General features: G+C 37.6%; 1 protein-coding gene across 2 annotated transcripts in view; it reads right to left on the reverse strand.

Moving 5' to 3' along the window:
• The window catches only part of LOC145985032 (3'-5' RNA helicase YTHDC2-like), a 108,952-nt gene that overhangs the window by 5,575 nt on the left and 79,595 nt on the right, over positions 1 to 23,782 (reverse strand). For both annotated transcript variants that reach the window (XM_083118542.1, XM_083118541.1), the window contains exon 25: positions 10,438 to 10,680. In XM_083118542.1, coding sequence (XP_082974668.1) covers positions 10,438 to 10,680 — 243 coding nt within the window. The remainder of the gene's footprint in view (positions 1 to 10,437; positions 10,681 to 23,782) is intronic.

Below are 23,782 nucleotides of genomic sequence, written 5' to 3' on the forward strand. Positions count from 1 at the left end.
TATTCACATTAAATGTATCATTCGTCTGGATTTCCATCATTCAAATTACTGGATCATTAGAATAATTAAATGACATTCAGAGAATTTAAATATCAGATATTCAAATTATCCTGAAATTTGAAACATCTGGAAATCATCCAACAAGGAATCATGGAGGAAAATCATACTATTGATATTTTTTCAAGGAACTATCTTTGCATTTTTCTATTAAGAAATATTGAGAGAGAGAGAGAGTGTAGGGATGGGGGAGATTTTGAACCACTGCAATGTACCCCCACAGGAAATCGATCCCAGGTCCCTATCTTGGCCCGACCTCTAATGGTTTTCTGTTACTTCTTAAAACCTGCATTCATTAAACAAAACTAACAAAATTGGTTGTATCAAAAGAAGTACCATACCAAAATATTATACCCTTGAGGATCATAGATATTGGAAAAACTTAGTTCTTGCTTGAATTATATCCCAGATATCCAATTTAACAAAATAATTACTATTTGTTTCCTGATTCATTTTATCAGGACAATCAAACAAGAATGTCTCCATGTTGGTAATTTCTGATCAAGCAGACTGACTGTAAATGTCTATGTAGGATGTTATACAGGTGTCCTTGCCCTACTCACGTATGCTATTTTTTTCGCCGGACTGAGAAATTAGAACTAGGAATGTTAGGCTAAAACAACAAAGAGGGTTGCTCACCTAAGGACATCCATATTCAACTGTTGAATGCTTACGGGGATTCTGTAGTAGACATTAGCAATGTGTGGTGTTGTGTGAGGAGAAACTGAGGTAGCAGATAAGACGATGAGTGGTCCTCCATTAACACCAGTCACCGATGATAACTGTCAACTTGCTGATGCATTGGAGCACACAGGATGTTATTCTCATGGACTTTTTAGATGGATGTCAAACAATCACCAGCGAGACCTACATCACTAAACTTAAAGAAGGTGGAGGAGGCCATCAGGAAGAAGAGACCACAGAAAGACATCCATTCCACACAGACCTATCACAATAAGGCACGACTACATACGTTGTTCTTCGCAACCTAGGCAATTGCCAAAATTGGGTAGTCCATGGTGGTTCTTAAGAGCCTTAATGTTGTTTCAGATTCAACAACTTGGAAGAGGTTAAATCAACTGTAAATTCATGATATGAAAGCAACTTCAAGAATTTTGCCAAACTGGATTTCAAACTTTGGTTCAACGATGGCATAAATGTGCTGAAAGTAATGGTGACCACGTTAAACAGGTACAGGAGACTTCAGGTCACAACCCATGTAAATTTTGCTTCGATCTATTCATTATTAAAGTATTGGTTATAGAGGAGGCATTATTGCTGAAGTATATACAAAATATCGCTACATAAAAAATAATGATCAGATTTAATTAATTCAATGAAATCCTCTGCCTGAAACATACAGTCCACTTTTGGGCCAGTACTGTCTTCAGGGATCTCCTCCCTCTCCGAAAGAGAGAAAGAAGAAGAAAGGGACAGAGAGACCCCTAGTGTTGCGAGAAAAATGTGGGTGAGGAGATAGAGAGAAAACTGAAGAAAAAAAAGAAAGGGTGGAGGAGGGCTTACTTAGGGGGGTTCCCTCAAAGAAGAGGAGAGTTATCCAATAAACCTGAAAACTGAGCATGGACGGGAGCATCTTTTCTCTCATTCTGTCTGATTCCCTAGCCACTGCTACTGTACCTGAAATCCCAGATTAAGTAACATGACACCCTGAGAGTGCTGAATCTCAATGTTAATCAATAGCTTCCAACAACATTTGCATACCTTAATCCTCTTGTTTTCCAATTAAAAAGCAACCTCTTTTCAATGGCTCGAAAAAGAAAGGTGCCACAAGAAACTAAACGTTGGCTCTTCACCAACCAAATAAAAAATTATGTGAACTATCTATTCATTTTTAAAGGAGACTGACCAGCTGCCATTAGACTATCCCACTAAACAGGCATCGAGAGTGCCTACAAGGACCTCCCCCTCTTGCCCAAAAAAACATAAGAATGCCGACATCTGCTACTCAACAGTGTCCTTTATACAGGTGCTTGGAAAAATGACCAGTAAACGAGACTTTTTACACACCTTAATTAGCTCGTTTCCACTAGTTTGCTTCAGCAGTCATGAAGCCCAACACTGTAGCAGGTTGTACTGAAAACTTGTGTCTGTTTTATTCCTGTTTCATTGTCCATAAATGTTTTAAATGGGAGTGTCCGTACTTATGGACCACCCTGTACTATGTTACCATATATGAACTGATAAAGTTATTGATAAGTGGGCATTTTATCATTTTGAAAAAGTAGTGACAATATTTCATAGATGGAAATACTTGGGAAATATAAACAGGGTGGCTACAAACAAGCAGAAATGAAATTCCCTGACTTTTCCAGGTTTTCCAGGACAAAATTTACATTTTTCCCTGACAATTACAAACTAAACTAAATCGATGTTTTTGCAAATGGAAATAATAAACTCATACAGATCCACGTATGGTTTGCTAAGTACCAATATTATCTTCTATTAAATTGACTTAATTTCTCTATTCTCTATGATTTGAATTCAAACTGCAAAATAGTGAATTTGGAAAATTACTACAATTCACAAGCTAGGGAAGGATTATGGAATTTTGTCATATGCAGTAAGTTTGAAATAAAATACTTGATTATTTTTAAAGTTACGACTAAATGAGATAAGAGTGATGAGTGATTGATTAAGAAATATAATTTATAATTTATCAGTCTCCTTATACATTTTCGGTATTATATGTTGATATTTCCACTGAGGTTTGGAACCCTATGCTTGCAAAAACTATGAGTGTGGACTCATTTTTCAATGCATAAAGCTACTTCTCTCTTCTCTGTAAAGCCAACAACTTAACTCTTGCATATAAGTGACACAATTGAATCGAACAAAATAAAGTGTCATATTTCCTTACATTATCGATGGGTATATCCAAGTGAAGTACTGTGAAACTGACAACATGCAGTTATACCATTAATACTGACAAAAAGGGTATGTAAGTATTAGAAATTTAACGCAAGGAATTTATAGAATTGCATTGTATAGGTACCTGATTTACTAACCACACATTAAAACAGGAAAACACTAATAATAAAAGCTTCTGAAAGTTCATATACGAGGAGCATCCTGAAAAAAGCTCCAATGGTGCCTATACGCAGCACTAGTGGTCGGAGTGTGACACACACACACATGCAGGCAGGAAGAAGTGGCACGTAGCTGTAATCTGGTACAGTTGCAATGCAGCCGTCGTAGGACAGTTGTAGGTTGTAGATTGTAGATTGTAGCTCTCATACAGTCTCATACCGACTGTGATGTAGTCTACATTGCACGCTCAGAATTTGGCACAAAGCCACCAGCAATTGTGTGAGATGTGCAGACCAGACATCATGAGTGATAGTATGGTCAGACGATGGTGCAGACAATTCATGGAAGGCCAATCGAATATGCAGAACCGCATACAGCTGAGTACACGCAGGCCCTTTGCATCACTTCAGGTGAGAGATCTTGGACCACTCCCTGTACAGCCCTGGCCATGAATGTACTGACTTTCATCTCTTTGTTTAACTGAAGAGGTTTCTGGCAGGGCAAGGATTTGACAGCTATACTGCAGTAGAGATAGTTCCAGTCTTTGCTGTCAGACACATATACCATGGGCATATAAAATTTAGTGCCATGCTACGACACATGCCAGAACAATGGTGGTGATTATGCCGAAAATTAGGTTAGGACTCATTGTTACTAATGCAATAAATTACAACTGATATTCTTTACTATGCGGTGTTATTTTTCCCAAAATTCACATTTTCAGTTTAGCGCATTTTCTGGCAAATATCTGAAATTATACCTTCATGGTGTTTTTAAACTACTGTTTCAAATTGTAAGTCACATGGCTTACGCCTCTTTGCGAGAGTTTGATATCTTGAAAGTTATTTTCCATACCCCCTTTTTAATTTTAAGGTAAGGATTTTAGATAATGGAATTTTCGCCGTATATACTGAAGGGTGCATAATGACCATAAGTGGGGACGCACTGAAAAAATTAAAATCAATCAATCTCATGTGACAGATACCGATATATTATGGCACCAAAAATTGGCATCATCTTTTTTTGACTTGTTAGTGTTCAGAGGGCTGCACAACGGCCAGAATCGCTTACTAGGCCCGCCTGGTTGGTCGGGCGGGCGAGTAAAACTATATACCTGGGTTTTGACCCGTCAAGCATCGAAAGCCCACGGGTAACTGGAAGGCCTTGCAAAACGAAGCTCGCTTATCTTCAGCGAACGCTGATTCCGGTTTTGCACCGTCTCCAGATACATGAGTCACGCAGTCACCGTTGCCAACTTTTAGATTCTAAACTGTTCTAGGAGCACTTAAAATGTTCATCACTTTTATCAATTTGAAATTGCAGACATTTATTCCTTGCTAGAAAACATTTGTATCGCTCACACCCAGTGGCGGCGATTGGGTTCCAAAACTAGAGGGCCAAAGTGCAAATGTACGGGGGGGGGGGGGGGGGGGGGCAAGGATAATTAATTTCCCTTGGTACATGAGGTTAGCGTGGTGCAAAAGTAGCAAAAAGTGGGGAGGGGGGCAACTGCACTCTCTCGGCCCCGCCCCTAATTGCTGCCACTGCTGACACCTGTACAGGAGTACGAACCAAGTTTCGCAAAAAGTGCCATCGTAAATACTTTGGAACTTTGTGTGACTGGTGGTTGTTCTACATTATACTTTTTTGGGGGTGCTCCCCTATGGCGCAGTGGTAGTGTCGTCGCCTTGTAATCAAAGGGTACCAGGTTCGATACCCGGTGGAAGCACATGATGGTTCAGATCCCACTTTAAACTATAGGTCCAGTCCCGATTAGCCTTACTGTGCATAAATTGACCAAATAAATGAATCAATCAATCAAACAGATTTTCTCTCTGGTGTAATTTTGCCAATTCAATATCCGAATTAGTTGCTCAAGATCCCCCCCTGAACACTAAGGCACGATGGTCCATAAAATGGAACATGAAATCAGAATTTGCATTATAAAAGGTTTTTGAATATTGTCATCTCTTTCAACAAATCGTCGTTCGCTAGTGTTGTTGCTAGTTATCTTGTTCTCAGACCGCATTGATAGTAATACGATACAAAATATAATTGTTAGCTTGTATTTTCACACGGGTGCAAATAACAGGCAATACTATTTACACATTTCAACAAACAAACAACGTAAAAATGAAACCGACAGAAGATTTACGATTTCAAGACCAGAAAGGTGACATAAAATGAACAAGACACACAAACCTATTTCAAGACCATCAAAACAAATTTAGAAAATATAAGGTAGTTGGTTTGACATAATAATGACACTAATTTGAGAAGTTACAAAATCTTAGGTGCAGTGGCTTAGCAACATATCGCGAGGTCCTGGGCGAGATTTGAATGCAAGGCCCCATCGTTCTTTAAGTTTGAAATATCAATGTAAATCGATACACAGTCATCAAGGAAACGTCAGCAAAATTATCATATTTATATAATAGCCTACAATAATAATTAATTTCTGACGAAAATTATATTTGATAGTACGCGACAGAGAAATTTACACTTGGCAGAGCTACAGTAACACGCTGCTGGAATTTTCATTAACCAAAGTAGTAGTAATAGTACGTTTTTTAAGATGTTCTTTAGGCAGTAAGATAACTGAAATATCCTTAAGTGTGCTAAACTTTTTTTTAAAAAAATCAGAAATACAAAGTAAGAATCTTGAAATATAACCTATATATTATTTAATGAGTCGTTCTTTGTTTCCTCATTTCGAAGTTTGTAGGATGTAAATGTCACAAACCATGACTTAAGTAGAAAATATGGAAGGACGCACATAAAATGTCAGTGCTTGATAGAGCGGGGGGAAGGGAGTGCGCTAAATCACAATCCTGTCTAGGGGCCCAATGTATCTACCTACAAGCTCTTCTACACAATCGGTGTCAACATCAGCAAATCTTAAAACGATAGTCATTTGCACAATAAATGTGAAATGTTTGGTGTAATCAACTGATACAGCTAATTTGACCTTTTTTTTAAATTAGCAATTTTGACTTTTTTTAATTAGCAATTTTGACTTTGTTGCACATAAATTGTACCAGTTAACTTTGAATTTTAGGACTTAGATGATAATAATAACTGTGAATCTCATTTTGTTGTTACGTCTTAATGTTCTTGTAATATTAAATATTTGACGCAGTGGCGTAATAAAATCGTAAAGTACGCGTCCGCAAGAAATAAACTTGGGTCCCTCAAGTACAGTCAGCTTCTTCCAGGAAATTTACGTAATTACTTAGAATGGCTGGTTGTGGCTGCACTTACATTAATAACTATACAAATCGATGCTCTAACTCTGAATTTTCACATATTACAACATATCTTTCTTTGACATTTATGTATTCAAAAGAAGAAAATACAAATACTTACTTATCCCTTCCCCCAAACAGAAGGCGGTACAGGATACAGAGAACACTGGAAGTTAGTGTAGAGCTATCAAGGAGAAGAAACTTTCCTAAAGCACTTGATTTCAGATTTAAGCACATTCCTGAAACATAGAACTTGATCAGGAAATTCGGAAGATAAATCATCTTCGTGCCCGTTACAGAGGGCAATAGCTGCATCTGAAGTTGTAGGAACGAAGGAAGAACTGCTAATATTATCCATACCTTCCTTGAGTTTAAAATACCAGAAGCATTTAAATGCCCCATACTTTGCTCCGTGGCAGTTTGAGGTACTTTACCATTAACATATTAAAATCGGGTAGGCTATGCAAGGTCACGACACAGAAGAAAAATGGATAAAATTGTCCAAGCAATTTTTGCGTTGATGTTTCACATGAGGAATTAGAATTATTTTGACTTTTTCGGGGCCCCTTAGGCTTAGAGCTCCCGCCCGCCTCTGATTTGACGTATTCATTCAAATTATAACGTTAAACTAGAATATAAAGCCAGTTAAAAATGTCTTAATTTTATTGCCCACAAAAATTAGCCTTTTCTATCTTTCTCACTTCCATTTATTACGTTTTTCGTATCAACCTCATAGGACGCGAGGCCCCTATATGCGCGAGGCCCAGGGTGGTCCCCCACTTCGCTCACCCCTTGCTACGCCAATGATTCTACAACCTCAAGGCACATGCGCCTAGCAGAAATTCAAATATTTCCATGCGTAGTGAAATATAATGGCCGTTGGCAACACTGACAGTAGTGCTCGCCGTCTACCTGCAAGAACTACATCGAGTCTCACGGGTCTTCTTAAGACCCGGGTAATAGAAAAACCTGGCAGGCATCGAAGCCTGTGCAACACTGTGACGTGAAGCTCGCTTGCGCGATGTCGAACACCTGGGCTTGATGTGCGTGTTGCATATTATTGTAGGCGCGCCTCCTCGCAGACGGGTTTTCTCCGGGTCTTGTGCAGGCCTCTGTTAGTGTTACGTTACCCAAAATTCACGTTTTTGTTTTAGAACATTTATCAGCCAAATATACCGAAACTTAATACTCCACATTGTGCTTTTAAACTATTATTTTAAATTGTAGGTCACATGGTCTACGTATTTTCGTGACAGTTTGATATGTTGGAACAGATTTTTGAGGAAGTAAAAGTAAAGTGCTCCCCTGCACACTTTCCATGAAGGTGCATAGTAGGGGTGTGGAGTTAGGGCCCCACACTTTCTTGATCACGGCTGAAGGTGAGGGTGATGTGATAAGCACCACACTCCTGGCTACCTTTATACCTCAAAGTTTCCTCAAGGTACCAGCTTTCATATGATGCTGGGTTGGCGCCGGAGCAGTTTGAATAGGTGGAAAACATCCCGGTTCTCCCCAGCAGGGGATCGACCTCGAGTCTCTCGCATAGTAGTCAGATGCCCTAACGACTGAGCTCCATTATTACTCGCTCAACAAATGCTGATAGTGCGCACTTAGCTTCGTAATTAAAAACATATCTCGTGTGACAAATACGAAGATGTGGCTCCCGTGTGATGGTAGATACGCACTCGGTCTCCTGTTAGAATCCTGCCACTTTGCTCTGTGATGCAAATGGTTTTGATAGAAGTTGAAAAAATTGTGGGAAATAAATGATTTAATGTGGCTGTCGGAATTATTCCATGTACGTATAACTCTATAGTTTACTCTTGAGTAAAATGTTGGAAAATTTGCATGTTCTATGTACACAAACATGGCCTAGAAAAGACAAGAATATTGGATTTCATGGAATTTTTCGTTGTTTTAAAACATTTCTTTAAAAAAAAAAATGCTAAAAACGCCAACAATTCGCATTTTATGCCAAATTCGCATTATTTCAATATTTTGAACGGGGCGAAAGATGTGTCTAGACATCACTGCACATTCCTAAACATAACTTCGCAGCAATTACCCTTTTTCACGGTTTTGGCGTTTGCGAAAAATCAATGTACCTACTAATTGGAAATTACTTTTTGGCCACCCCTCGTATAAATCAGTAGATGGAAAGTGAAAATTTAGCAGGGCTGGCAGAGAAAAGTCAATTCTTGAAGAAAGTGATTTGCTGTTATGATTGAATGATTCGAGTAAATATGATATTAAAATATTTACGTATTTATTATTAGTATTTTATTTCATAATATTGGACATTAACTTCACTCAGTGAGAGATTAATGACCATCTATCATGAGTTTAAACAGACAGGACAGAGAGTGGCGTTGATTTCATTGCAATACTAGTGTTGCAGTAAATTTGAGGTTGGAAGCATGCACTTGCCAATTTTTATAACGTTCACCAATGCAGATTTATGTTTCACTTTTTTGTGATAGTATTCAATATATATCCCGTTTGGTTGGATTCTTCTTGATATCTAAGAATATTGCAATGTCATTGTAAACGTATGTTAACTTGTGCGAAACCAGTAATACGTCAGGATGATGAAAGAAAACCTTCGTAAGCACTGCTACATTAAATAAGGTGAAGTAAGCCAGAAGAGTAATAAAATTCCACCAGCATATTTGCAGTCTAAAGCTCTTCTTGTTTATGCATGCGATTTTTGTTGGATGTTGCAGTCCATGCAATTTCTGTCGCATGTTGTAGTGAGATACTTTGTCGGGTGGTGATATTCGACAAAAATCGTATGTATCAATGGAACATATTTGTTTCCATGTTCCTTCAGTTTGCCCAACAAAATGCCTTACTACGATGTCCGAAAACTATCCGACGGCGCCATCCGCTCTTATCCCCTCCATCTGTTGACAAGTCCCCTCACTACTCCCATACGGACAAGAAAAAATGATAATTCAACGCATTTTCCATGTAATATTTAGAGGCTTAACCTTTACTCCTCCGATTATACCATATGGTATCATCAGAGTAAGGTCGTACTGGCCCGATGATACCATATGGTATCATGGTGCTGATTATGAAATAAATGTGCTTTTTGGACCTTCATACCCTATGTTTGGGTGGAAACTCTGACACAGGTTTGGAGCAAACGTGGGAAATTCATATTGATGACCAACCTCCCCCCCTCTCCGCAACATATCCATGCCATATTTCCGAACAGTTTCACATTTTGGCTCATTATTCAACTTTTATGGCACCCAGGAACATGAAACATGTTTCAATCTCTTTGGAAGAGAATACTAAGGTTTGCGCCTTCTCCCCAAAATAGCGGGAGAAGAGGAGGTAAACTCCAGATTTTTGTGTTTTTTTTTCATTGAAATTCTGTGGTCGTACCCCGAAACCCCCCCTTCCTCGGTTTGGTGTTCTGAATTGTACACGGTTGCATGCACTGATGTTTTAGCTGCAAAACAAAAGTTATCCGAAGTAGATTGCTCCCATAGTGCCCGAGTTATAACCATTTTCCTCTAAAAATGCAAATTAACTATTTTTCGAAAAAAAATAATTTAAAAAAATCACATTTTGGCTTATTATAACTTGTATGGCACCCAAGAACATGAAACATGTTTCATTCTCTTGAGAAATGTCCATTCTTTCAAAAGAATACTAAACTTCGCACCTTCTTCCAAAATAGCGGGAGAAGAGGAGGTAAACTTCAGATTTTTATGTTTATTTTCATTGAAATTCGGTAGTCGCTCCCCCCAAACACCCTTTCCTTGGTTCAGCATTCTGAATTGTACACGGTTGCATGCTCTGATGTTTTAGCTGCAAAACAAAAGTTATCCGAAGTAGATTGCTCCCATAGTGCCAGAGTTATAACAATTTACGTCAAAAGAGTGTTGGAAGTCAATGAAGACGAAATTCCATGACATTTCCCTGACTTTTTTGACACCTCAAATTCCATGACTTTTCCCAGTTTTCCAGGTCTGTCGCCACCCTGTATAAAATTATGTATGTTGTTCAAAATGACAAAATTCTAGACCCAAACGTGCATGTTAAAGACTGCTATGATGCCATAACTCATACTCACTTGTCCATCTCGACTAGTCTGAACCCTTCTGTTCTCATTTAATGGATTCAGAAGATGGCGTGTAGCTTGGAATGGAATGTTAGCTCGCTTTATCCACTCAATCTGACGAGGAAGACTTAAATTCGGAGCAGTAAGTTCTGGACATCTTTCACCAGTTACACCGATGTCACCAATAAACTTTGCATATCCCTGAAAATGTCCACTGCCTTGTACACTAAACACTAGTATCACAGTTTTTCCATCCTGCAACAAAAATGATACATGGTTAAGAACAGAAGAAATGTAACAAACATACAACACATGACAATTTCTCGCACCTGCTTAGCTTTAGTGACGAGGTAACACAATGTGCAAGTATTGGGCACTGAACTACCATATTGATTAAATGAACATAAAAAGAGAATTTGCTGAAAGTGAACGTGAATACGGGATAGATAGAATAAGTCACGGTGTGCATATTGAGCACCTGTAATGTGCATTGTAAACAAACTTTCAGAGTAGAAATTTCAGTAAATGCAGGCTCGTTCAGGACTCAAACCTGGGTCTCTGGCATACTATGCCATTTCTCTTACTTTACCACCTGATTTTTCACTTTTGCCATTTTACCTGTAGTGTTGACACTACAATTCAATCTAACGGCACTACCTGATGTACTGATCTAATATAAAATGGCCATTTTCTGTAAAAGACAGTCCATTGGAGCCTCTGGCCCCTTCCCCAGCATGAGTTTAATGCAAGAAACCACCAACAACTCTCCAATGCTGTTTGTCATATCTTTCAAGGAATTAAACTTTCTGCCCCCTCAGCATTGTGAATTGAAGCATGTGAGGTAGGATTCTGAGGCAATCCAAGTCTGAATTTTTGACAGACCATGCATGATCAGTGTGTGGCATGAGGACCTTCTTCCTCTTCACCACAGCCAGGTAATCCTGGCAAAGATCATATGTGTACATGCTCCCAGTCAACAGGATCCTCCTAAAAGTTCTCTCTTCAAAATGTCCTCTTTGAACCACTGCTTATGCTTCATCTTGTGGACAAAGTCATTTGTCCCTTGTATTAGAAAAATGAAAGTGCAATCCTCTGCCAAAAGCAGTTATCATGAAAATTTTTCAGCAATTTTCACCAGACAGATGCCACTGAGCTTGCTCTGGAATCAACTTGAGGATAACCATTCATGATCACTGGACTGAAAACCAAGATCCATGGACCCTTTCTGCTAATCATTGGATACTGGTTGCAGGCTTCTCTTCAACAGCATGGAGCAGGGTATCAGTAGTGATGAATGCTAGTCATCCCCACTTCAGCTCCTCAACAAGATTGATGTCTCTAGTCTCATTACAACAATTTTCTTGCTGTTGTTGAGTGCAACATCTCTTCACCTTCTATACTATAGATTTCAATGCAGTTGTGTTCAACCCAAGAGTACACATGGACAGGTTTCTGCCTGGTAAATTGGACGAGTGACCAAATTATGACTAGAGTCGTTTTCACGTTCAGAAGACACAACGGCACTTATGGAGAAACTGCACAGTGTTACCAATACAGCGCTAGCTCATGTCGCCGGGAAATGATGACCTTCCTTCACAATGAAGGTGTTACATATTTTGTGTATATATAATGATAATTATATGTAATTATTAATATCAATATTATACTGTGAACGTTACAGTTACCCTTTTTACTATGATCCATTGCGATCACTACACACGAGAGTGTAATGCACGAATATGACACTTCAGAAATCACTTAAAAAAGTAAAAATCACTGAGAGCTCACACAACTGAAAACACTTTTTCGGGAGAGGGAAAAAGTCTAAACAGACCAAAGTAGATCTCTCACTCAAGTAAGGGGAACCTGGCACATGTGTTACATTCAAGTTGCAACCTAAACAAACAAATGAGTTATGGCCCACGTGAACTGATAAGACGTGAATGACTCAAGCAAGGCATGTCATATTTCTATCTTGAAGCCCCATATTTTGTCACGTGTTGGAAAGCCTTTCAAAGGTTAATATGGTGTCTATGAATTTATGTGTAAGTTGGAAACTGAAAGGTGATCTTCATTTCAGTATTAATGTCGACAGTAATGTAAACGAAAACAACGTGTATTTGCGACAGCACTAATGTTGCTCACAACAGCAGAATTGGAAATAATTGTCAATTATTAAATTTAAGTAATTTCAATTCTATTATAACAAACTGCATGAAGTTCATATTTTTACTGAATAGAAATAAAATAACTCGAAAACTTGGTGGTGATAGCCGGAATGCTGCGGTGAGTCGGCTCAAGATGGCCAGACAACGTCTCCTTACTTCGCGCGCGGTTCGGGTTAAAAAGAAACTCCAAATGCATGGAAGTAATATTTCTGGGAACCTTTGAGTGGTTATAAAAAATAATTTCATTATTTTCTCCACAACTTTGTCGCTGGAAGTTTTTACTTGGAATTACAGAACAAAAAATGGCCAGCGACGACATTTTCTACTGCACGAATATAAAAAATCTCCACATACTTTATTTGAATATTTTTTAATGCGAATATGCTTTAAAGTATTGATAAATTCTGAGTACCACCATCACCTATGACAATTAAAAAACAGTGTCAATTTTTTTAATAATGAATGCTTCAATTTTATGGCATGTTTCAACGTTAGGAATGAAAACAATGTAAAAATTGTGTTTTCACGGAAAATTTGAGTTTTTAATTTATCTAAAATTATGTAAGCAAGTTACCAGTTTTTTGTGTTCACCATCGTATTCTCTACAAAATTTCCTGCAAAACTGCAGGTACCGATTTTACTTAAGCTAAATTTGTAAATCCAGAAATTTCACAACAGCGCGCTCGTATTTCCCATAAGAAAAGCATTGCCCATAAGAGCCCATTGTATCTTCTGAACGTGAAAACGACTCTAGTACCTGTTCCACTGTACTGTAACTAATTTCAGCTGAGCATTGAACACCTATCTACCATTGAATGGCTATCTACTGCTGTTACTGCAAACTGCTATGAATTTGTGTTTCACCCTGATATTTAACCATAAGCAGATGGGGTTTCCACAGTGCATGTTTTTCACATGTGTATTGAGGTACACTTCTGTTCACAAAGTGGCACACTTGTTTGAGATGAAGTCCAGCTTCGGGTCTGGCAGTACAGCCAAAGTAAGTGTTCGGAAACCAGCAGTGTTGCTTACTAACAAACATTTTAACCACATGCAGGGAATTTTGTGTCTCTCAGACTCAAAGAAAAGGGCTAACGGAAAGATTGCAGCATAAATATTAATTAACTGGACTGTCCACGTCTACATTGAAAGAAATGTAAATGCGAAAAATTTGTGAAAAATATATTTAAAAAAACAACTCATTTGTGACGTTCGTGAAGAAGTGGTTACCACAATACGTTAGAATGAGAGGGCTCCGGATTTGAATTTGGCCTGAGCATGGATGTTCTTTTTGAGTCTCTCTTCATCGTTGTGAGTAGCCAAAAATGGAAGAAAACCAACACTAAATAACGAAAAAAAAATGCAATTTGAATAAGCGAGGTGGAAATAGTGCTGTTGTAATTCCTGAAAATGATGCAAACAAAAAAAAAAATGTTTTCTTTCAGAAAAAGTGTTATCCTAGCCCGGGAGAAGACTTGAAGAATATATAAACTCCTTCCCCATCCAGTTTGGCAAACATAACCGCAAAGTCGGCACTGAATATGTGATGGGAAAAATAATAGAAATCTGAAGCAAGAAGAGTTAATGTCACAGCCAGGGAGGCACATGAGAGGGGGTACCCCTCCCCCACAAACACACACATGTCATCCAGGCTATTAACAATAAGTCAAAGGTTGTTCTCTCATTTAACTTTAACAGTAAATGGAATTTTTGTAAAATGAAAATTGTCGGGTTTTTCTTTTTTACACGTGCACGATATTTTCGTAATGCAGCAAAAAATAGAATTGTGACCCGTAAAATCACTACCGGCTGAATGAATTTCTCCATAGATTCCAGAATAATGACTCTTCTTTTTTAAATAAATAGTTTTAAAATAATTAGGGATGGGCCGATATGAAATTCTGGCCGATACTGATAAACTACTGATATAAAATTTACCGATACTGATAACCGATATTCTATCGATCTGATATAAAATTAGAAATGGTCATTGAAGAACCTGAAAGGTTCATTGACCTGCTTAACACTCTAACGATGGCTACAATGACTACACGTTATTGTCGGATCGGGTCTATTCGACCCGAAGGAATATTATACTTTTTTTTCAGGCGTTCAAATTTTCTAATTTAAATCAATGACTGAAAATAATATTTCAGGTTATTTATTAATGACATTTAACCATTTACATGTTTCTAATATGTAACATGTTTTACAAAAGAAATTTAAACATTGAATAACATATGTTATAAAGAGACCCTTGAGTTTTGATTATAATAGTTTTCTTACATTTGGAACATTTTTATATGTCCAGTTATCATTAATGATTTGTAAGAATTTACATATTTTTATTATCTACTTTTTGTCAAGAATAACTTACAACATCGATTAACATGTGTTACGTAGAACTCGTGAATGCTGAGTACAAACGTTTGCATACATTTCGAGCACACTGTTCTTGTTTTCCGATCGATTTTTGATGGACAAATATAACACCTCCTTCTGGATTGCTTCTGTACACCTTGCTCTTCATTTGAACATCCGTTGGTTTCCTCGTCCATTACTAGTTTGCCACCGAGCTCCTTTCCCAGGTACTGCAAGAACCTTCTACGTCTACCCGATTTGGCTCCCAATTCTTACAGATGTACTGTTTGGTACAAAACAAATGCATTTAGTGCACTGAAGTCGGATCATGTCATGAAATATAACCATGGCCTTCTCCGAGCTTTTTGTTTCACACTGTAGTTTTGTACCATTTTGTGTTATTAGCTGTGCTGTGAAAGCGTCGGTTTTCGGCTGTTCATGGAATGTAGAAAGTAGAATCACCACCTTGTTCTTCTTGGGGAAATATAATGCTATCATTAGATCATCTTGAAATCCAAACAAAGTGGAGCAACACACTTGCTGTTTGTGGCAGTAATCTCTGGCGGCAGCTCTCCTTTGTTCTTTCGCATTGTGCCGAGCAGAGTTAAGTTTCTTGGCAAGTAGATCCCTTGCAAGATATACCCTCGTGAATAAATTATGGGACGTGATGTTTCTTCCACTACCTTCGATTTCCTTCACTAAGTCCTTCACTACTCTCTCTACTTGATTTTTCTACCTATTAACTCCAGCTTCCTTTCCTTTGTAGATTTGAGCCTTCAAAACAGAAGCTGTTTGAGAATCACAAATCAGCCACAGCTTGATTCCGTATTGACCAGATTTCGATGGCATGCACTGTCTAAAAGGGCATCACCCTCTAAAAGTGACCAGTTGTTCGTATACAGTCATGATGCAATCAGGAATGTACGCTTCTCGGAAGTAAAGAGTCCAAGTCTCGAATACATCTCTTATAGGTTCGAGCTTACATGGAGATGAGACACGAGACCTAAGCTTTCGTGTATTTGTTACGCGAGCCATTGTATTTCTTCAATTATACACAAGAACTCGTGAGAACGAACAAATTCGTCGTCCAAACTACACAGATGCTCTGCACTAAAGAAAGTGTGCATGCAGATTCGTTCAGAACGTTCCGGAAAATAGCAGCACCTGTGCTTTGAAACCAACAAACTGAAATAAGCAACAATAGTTATGCAGACTATTGTCGACAAAAAAAAAAAATCCTTTTCTGCACTATCCGTCTGCAACTTAGGATATTTGTTTTTCGTGGGTAAACTGAACAGGCAAAGGGTACTGTATACGATTTCAATTGATTGATTTGTTTTATTTTACTTCGCAGTTTGTGCCTCTTGGCTAATTTGCGAAGATGGGGATCAGTGATGAAATGATGAAATTGATGAATGGACATTTGCAAAGAACCTTCCCGAGGGGGATTCGAACCCGGGGCCATTGATGTCACAGTACGGTGTGCTAACCACTCAGCCACGAGGTCCAGGAATACGCTTTTCAAGGTTGTGACTATCCTTGAAAAGTCACAGAGGCGAAGAGGGATATTTCTGTAGTAGAAAAAATAGGCCTATATATTTAAAAATTAAAATCGAGCCTAAAGGACCCGTCCGTCCGCAACGCGAGTAATACATTTTCTGACCAAACTTAAAAAATAACCAAAGATTACAATAAATTATTTCAAAGGCCTTCGAAATTGACGAAAAGTCACGGAAGGAGAACACATTCATTTGCAGGTATAAAAATTCAAACCGGGCCTAAAAGACCCGTCCGTTGTTACAGTGTTAATAAATGTATGTTTCAAGGGGACTGCAGTGAAAAAGAAGTTGGACATTTACTTCTTTAGAAAGTAGGACATGGAGATTATTCATAAAAATCACAACAAAATGGCAGAATTTTGCACTAAATTATCAGATATTTATCGGATCAGTAAAATAATCAGTAATTTTACCGATAAACCGATATGCCTATATCGGCCGATACCAATAGAGTACCGATTAATCGGTCCCATCCCTAAAAATAATAAAAATATCTTCGCCGTTGATCCATCCATATTCAGTAGGGCTTTGCACCGTAGGGTTTGCCTGCAAGCAACACTTCCATATTGCTGCCTGTTAGTTGGCTCGTTGCAAGGGAGAGCCAAATGAAATCCTTAATTTGTTTGTTTCTTATCTAGTAGATTTCTGTATGTAGGGTTGCACAAGTTTGCTGCATTTTAGCACAGACTGACTGCTGATCTACATATACAGTATTTTCAACCTTGAGTTAGTGCCTGTATACCTTAAGACGAATAAGTCTTTGTGGTCCACGTGCAATCACTTATGAGCCACTGCGAAGGCCTTTCCACCCATCTGCCTGTGATGCGAACTGAGGCCACTGTCAAACTTTCTCCTTCATTAGTAAACTTGCTGGTGTGTTAAGCATTCACAGAAATATTGAAATTTCTTTTGCCGAGAAATTTCTGTAAGTTGTAGCCTGACAGAGCGCAAGAAACGACTCCTCTTCACTGGTGCAAGTGCATGCGGGAGGTACCATCTTTAAAATATGAAAATGGCATTTGAAGCTCACTTGATTAGTGTTGCAGCCTTGAGGTCGTTTTGTAAATAATAGATTATTATTCATGTAAATTTGAGCTGTATAATCTGCCCTATAATATTTATTGGACTTTGACTTGTAAAATTTAGGATTCATAATTAAAATTTCATAAGATTTTTCTCTGCAGTTAGTCAACCAACAGAGTGAAATGGTCAACATTTTGCTCCATTGGGATTTACAGAGATGTCCTGTCATGACTCTACGAGCATCCCACAATCAGCAGAAGTGGGGTATGGTTGGTGGACTACAATGTGATCCTACCAGCTACATCCGAGGGATCCGCTGACCAACGACAGGTGCAGTCCTCCATTCATATTGGGGGTTAGGCATAGAGCTGGCAACTCTGCACTGTAAAAAAGACATGTCAAGAATCAGCAATATGAGGCCATGGATGTTTGCAAGGTAAAATAGTCCCCATTCGGATCTCCAGGTGGGGACTACTTTGGGAGGTCCCTGGACTAAGGATAAGATCTACATTAGGAATAAGGATATTAAATGAGGCACCTGGAATGTTCTGATCCTTTACCGGCCTGGGGCATTTCAGTGTACAGTTAATGAGATAGTTAAGTATAAATTAGATGTAGTAGCTGTCCAGGATGTTAGGTGGCCAGGAGAAGGGAATTGTAAAACTAAAAATTATACTTTTTTCAATGGTGGTACTGAAAATCATAATTTTGGAACAGGCTTCTTCATAAATAATAGAATTATCTCAGCCCTTAAAACAGTAGAATTTATTAATGATAGGATATCATATGCAGTTTTACAGGGTAGGTGGTGTAAAATTATTTTAATAAACATACATGCACCAACGGAAGATAAAGATGATAATACTAAAGATGATTTTTATGCAGAGTTAGAACAGGTCTTTGATAAATTTTCTCAGTATGATATGAAAATTCTGTTAGGTGACTGTAATGCTCGGATTGGCAAAGAAGAGACATCTAAACCCACGATTGATAAAGAAAGTCTTCATGAATTAAGTAATGATAATGGTATAAGATTGATTACTTTTGCAACCTCAAAGAATTTAATTGTGAAAAGTACCACATTTAAACATAAAGATATCCATAAATATACCTGGTCTTCTCCAGATGGTAAAACTCATAATCAAATAAATCATATTCTCATTGATAAGACAAGGCATACTAGTATAATTGACGTTCGTTCACATAGAGGTGCTGACTGTGCCAGTGACCATTATTTAGTAATTGCTAAATTAAGAGAAAGACTCGCAGTGATAAATCATCAGCAACAAAATCTAAAAGTTATAAAATTTAATACAGGAAAATTTGCTGATGAAAGAATTAAGAAAGACTACCAAATTACATTGTCAAACAGATTTGATGTCTTGCAGGATTTAAACGATAATGAAAATATAAATGAAACAGACGTAAATAAGAATTGGGAGCACATACGTAATGCAATAGAATCAGCAGCTAAAGAAAGTATAGGATACCATAAACCAAGAAAAAGTAAGCCATGGTTTGATAATGAATGTCATAATCTAATAGAAATAAGAAATCAGGCTAGACTTAGGTGGTTAAATAACTCTGATGATACAAATCTAAGCAATTATAATAGAATAAAGTGAGAAGTTAACTGAATGTTTAGAAGTAAAAAGAGAGATTACTTGAAAAGCAAAATTAACGAAATTGAAACAAACAGCAAAAACAAAAATATCAGATTTTTATATAAAGGTGTAAATGAATTTAGAAAGGGGTGGCAACCTAAAGTAAACTTCATAAAAGATAAAGACGGTGATTTTTTGGCTGACCCAAATGATATTTTAAATAGATGGAAGAGCTACTTTAATGACCTTTTAAATGTGCATGTAGGAGATAAAGCAGAAGTAAATAAAGTATACACAGCAGAACCTTTAGTTCCAGAACCTAACTTGACTGAAGTTAAAGATGCTATTAAAAGGCAAAAGAATAACAAAGATAACAAAGCACCTGGCATTGATTTAATACCAGCTGAGTTAATTAAATATGGTGGAAATTCGTTAATATGTCAAATTCATAAATTAATTTGTTTAATATGGAATAAAGAAGAAATCCCTCAACAGTGGAAAGAATCCATAATTGTTCCTGTGTTTAAAAAAGGTGATAAAATGAACTGCAATAATTACCGTGGAATTTCTCTACTCTCAACAACATATAAAATATTATCTAACATTTTCTTAACAAGACTAACCCTATATGCTAATGAAATTATAGGTGATTATCAATGTGGATTTAAACATAACAGATCAACTAGAGATCAAATTTTTCACATCAGACAGACATTTGAGAAAAAGTGGGAATATAATCAAAATGTCAATCAGCTATTCATTGATTTCAAAAAAAGCATATGATTTGGTCAAAAGAGATAAACTATATAATATATTAGTAGAGTTTGGAATACCTAAGAAGCTTGTTAATACGATAAAAGTATGCACCAGTGAAACAGAAAGTAAAATTTGTGTGGGTATTAATGTATCTGACAAATTTACAATTCGTGATGGGTTAAAACAAGGAGATGTATTATCTCCACTGCTATTTAATTTTGCCTTCGAATATGCTGTTAGGAAGGTAAAATAAACTAAAGAAGGACTAAAATTAAACAGTGTGACTCAGTTGTTAGCATATGCAGATGATGTAGACTTATTAGGGGATGATATAAATACAATTAAGAACAATGTTAAAATATTTTTTAAAACTACTAAAGAGATAGGTTTGGAAGTTAACAAAGAAAAACTAAATATATGCTTACAGGACGAAACCAAGTTTTAGGTAATAATCAAAATCTAATTATTGATAACAACTCGTTTGAACCAGTTTCCAAATTCAAATACTTAGGAGTAATATTAACAAATGAAAATTATATTAAAGAGGAAATAAAAAGTAAGCTTAATTCAGGAAATGCATGTTACTTTTCTATTCATAAACATTTGTCTTCTCGTTTAATATCTAAGAAACTAAAAGTTAAAAATAAAAAACAGTAATTTTGCCTGTAGTATTAAATGGGTGTGAAACTTGGTCCCTTACATTGCAAGAACAACATAAATTGAGAGTATTTGAAAATAAGATCCTTAGGAAAATATTTGAACCTAAAAGGGATGAGGAGACAGGTGAGTGGAGAAGGTTATATAATTTAGAACTACATAATTTGTATTCATGTCCAGATATTATTAGAATAATTAAATCAACAAGACTTAGGTGGGCAGGCCATGTGGCACGAATGGGAGAGGAAAGAGGACTTTATAGGATTCTTGTTGGGAAACCTGATAGTAAGAGACCTGTAGGAAGGCCAAGATGAAGATGGAGGGACAACGCTGAGACAGACCTAAAGGAAATTGGTAGGGATGGAAAAGAGTAAATAGATCTTGCTCAGGATAGGGACAGATGGAAGGCCTGTGTTGCTGCAGCCGTGAACCTTCGGGTTGAGGGATAGAGTTAGTTAGTTAGTGTAAAAATAATATAATATATGTGCCGTTGGTTAATAAGATTCCTCGTCACATAGCAGAATCTGCTATGTTGATGGAAGCTAGAACACCATGATCATTTAGGGTTGGAAACACTCACCTTCCACAAAATCACGACTTCATAACGTTTTCCTTCATTTCCATGCACAAGCTTGACTTGTATTCTGTCAGCAATGTGCACAGCACACAAAACACTATCTTGTGAGGCGTATTGCTTTCAAATGAATGTACTTAGCGAGAAGAGACATTAAAAGTTTCGAGCTGGACAGGAAAAGATGTAATCTTACGGACAAATTACCTGAATAGCTTGGTTTCTTCACCATGGTTTGTGGCCATGTCGGTTGAAGGTCAGCTTTGTAAGCTGAATCCTAGGTTCGATTCCCCTCATGGTCGCTTTTTTTGTACCAACTTGTAACACATTAATTATTTCATTGTCTATGTATTTCAGTGTTTTAAAGTGTGATGCGAACCACTACGTGCCTTGACAAAGTATTGAACATGGGACCTCCTTATTACAAGTCATTACATGATTGTAGTGTTATATGTTGTTATTGTTCATGTGGCAAGATGAAAATAAAAATATTACACCCACAGATCTTCTGACAGTAGAGATAATTTTAAGTGTAAAGAGTTTTTTATTTTCTTCATCGTGTTGCGGCTGAAACTTGCCGCTTACAATAATCAATACTAAAAATGCGTTGTGAAATACAACTGAAGATGAAACGTTCAATATTCTTTGGAAGAAGATTCACTGAAATTAACTGCAAAAATTGTGAGTTATATAGAAATATTGTTTCGTCATACATATGCTTGTTTGTTTGAGTTTAGTGTTGAAGTTCACTATGTACATCCAGGATAATTGGAACTGGACCTACAGTTTGAAGTGAGATTGGAACCACTATGTCATATGCCGCCACCAGGTATCGAACTAAAATCTCTTAAAGGCAGAATTTGAATATACTGCTCCAAGAAACAAAAATGTTGCTTCTAATTACGATTTGCCTTGCGAGCGTGTATATGCGTGCCTACCCAATGGCCTACTGGCAACACTGTTGTCTGGTAATCAAGGGATTCCAGTTTCAATGCACCTAGGTACGGATCCCATTTTAAACATTACACCCAGTTACAATTACCCTATATGAACACTAGTGACTTTATAAAAAAGTTTTTTTTGTCAAACTTGCATTTTTCTGCCCTTTGTAGCTAATAAACGTTTTCTTCAGTTTCTGCCTCACTTTTAGTGTTACTTTGCTCCAGATTGTGAAGCCAACAGTGTAGAACGATTGTTGATAAATTCCTGTTTCCCTACTGGCTGCTTTGGGGAGGGGGATTTTTAACATTGTCACTTTTTGCTCAAACACTAGGTCTAATTGGTAGACATCTGGAAGTGTGCTGTGAGGAGAAACATTTTCTTGCCAGCTATTGTCTGCCACGCGAGTCACTACGCTGCCTTTGCAAACAACAGCTCTGGGTGTTTCAGTCCCAGTGACGGGAGATGTGCATCCTTTAGGCACATATTCTGTGTTATATTGCTATCAGTTGAATTGTCGCTTAACCCAGGTCCTCCAGGATCAGTAGTGAATGACAGTGCAGTGTTTAACATATATTACCATAATGCCAGAAGTATAAATAACAAATTCCTACAAGATTTTAACCTGGCTTTTGATGGTATTTTTGACTACAACGTAATTTGCATAACCGAATTGTGGCTTGATAGTTCTGTACACGACAGCGAGTTGCTTAGTCACCATTACAAGGTATTTAGGAAAGACAGGCTACATGTGTATCCTGAATGTGCAGATCATTGTGGTGGCGTCCTGACTGCTGTTACATCGGACATAGGAGCGAGAAGACTGACCTCTGCCGAGACCGACATGGGAATAGTTTGGGTGGAAATCCCCTTGAACGTAAGTAGGAAACTTTATCTATGAAATGTCTACATTCCCCCTTCCCCCTCTCCCAACGATCTGGATAAGCTTCAACTTTAACTTCTTGTACAATCGCAGGTGAGTGAAAATTACATATTAGTGTTGGTCGGTGATTTCAACTTCACAACAATAATGTGGCAAAGAAGTAATAATGACAACAAGTTACATCCAGAGTGTATTAAAGACTCAGGAATAAATCGGGACTTTCTAAATTTAGTATCGGAAGCAGGCCTATCTCAAGTCAACCCCTTCCCCACCCGAAAGGACCGGTTCCTAGACCTTATCTTTGTGAATTCAATGGAAACCCATCCGAGCGTGTCACTGGACGAATCCGCAGTTCCCTCTGACCACGTAGCGCTACAATGCAGTGTTGCCATAGCTCGTGTCACCAAGGCAGCTAACATTAAAAGTGGTCACTCGTATGCTTGGCATAAAACGAGTATTTCCGAGATCAAAAGCCTACTTGAAAGCGTGCCGTGGGACATTATGCAGCTGACAGACGACGTTGACGAAATGTGTGAAACCTTCTATGAACTGTTATTGTCATCATTTGATGATACTGTCCCATTAGCTCGTAATAAGCGAAGGAAATATCCGGCCTGGTTCGATGGGCACTTAATATGTCTCTTAAAAGCAAAAGAACGTGCGCATAGAAGATGGAAGCAATCACGACTACAGAGTGACTATATTGAATTTTCCGCACACAGATCGAACTTTAAAAAGATGCAAAAATCAAAATATATGGAATATTTAAACAGCATGGATGAACAAATTGACAGTAACCCGAAAATGATGTGAAACTTTCTTAAAAGCAAATCTCG

Source organism: Lepisma saccharinum, chromosome 3 (genome assembly GCF_977018435.1).
Source record: "Lepisma saccharinum chromosome 3, izLepSacc3.1, whole genome shotgun sequence".
In the NCBI taxonomy this organism is placed as follows: Eukaryota; Metazoa; Arthropoda; class Insecta; order Zygentoma; family Lepismatidae; genus Lepisma; species Lepisma saccharinum.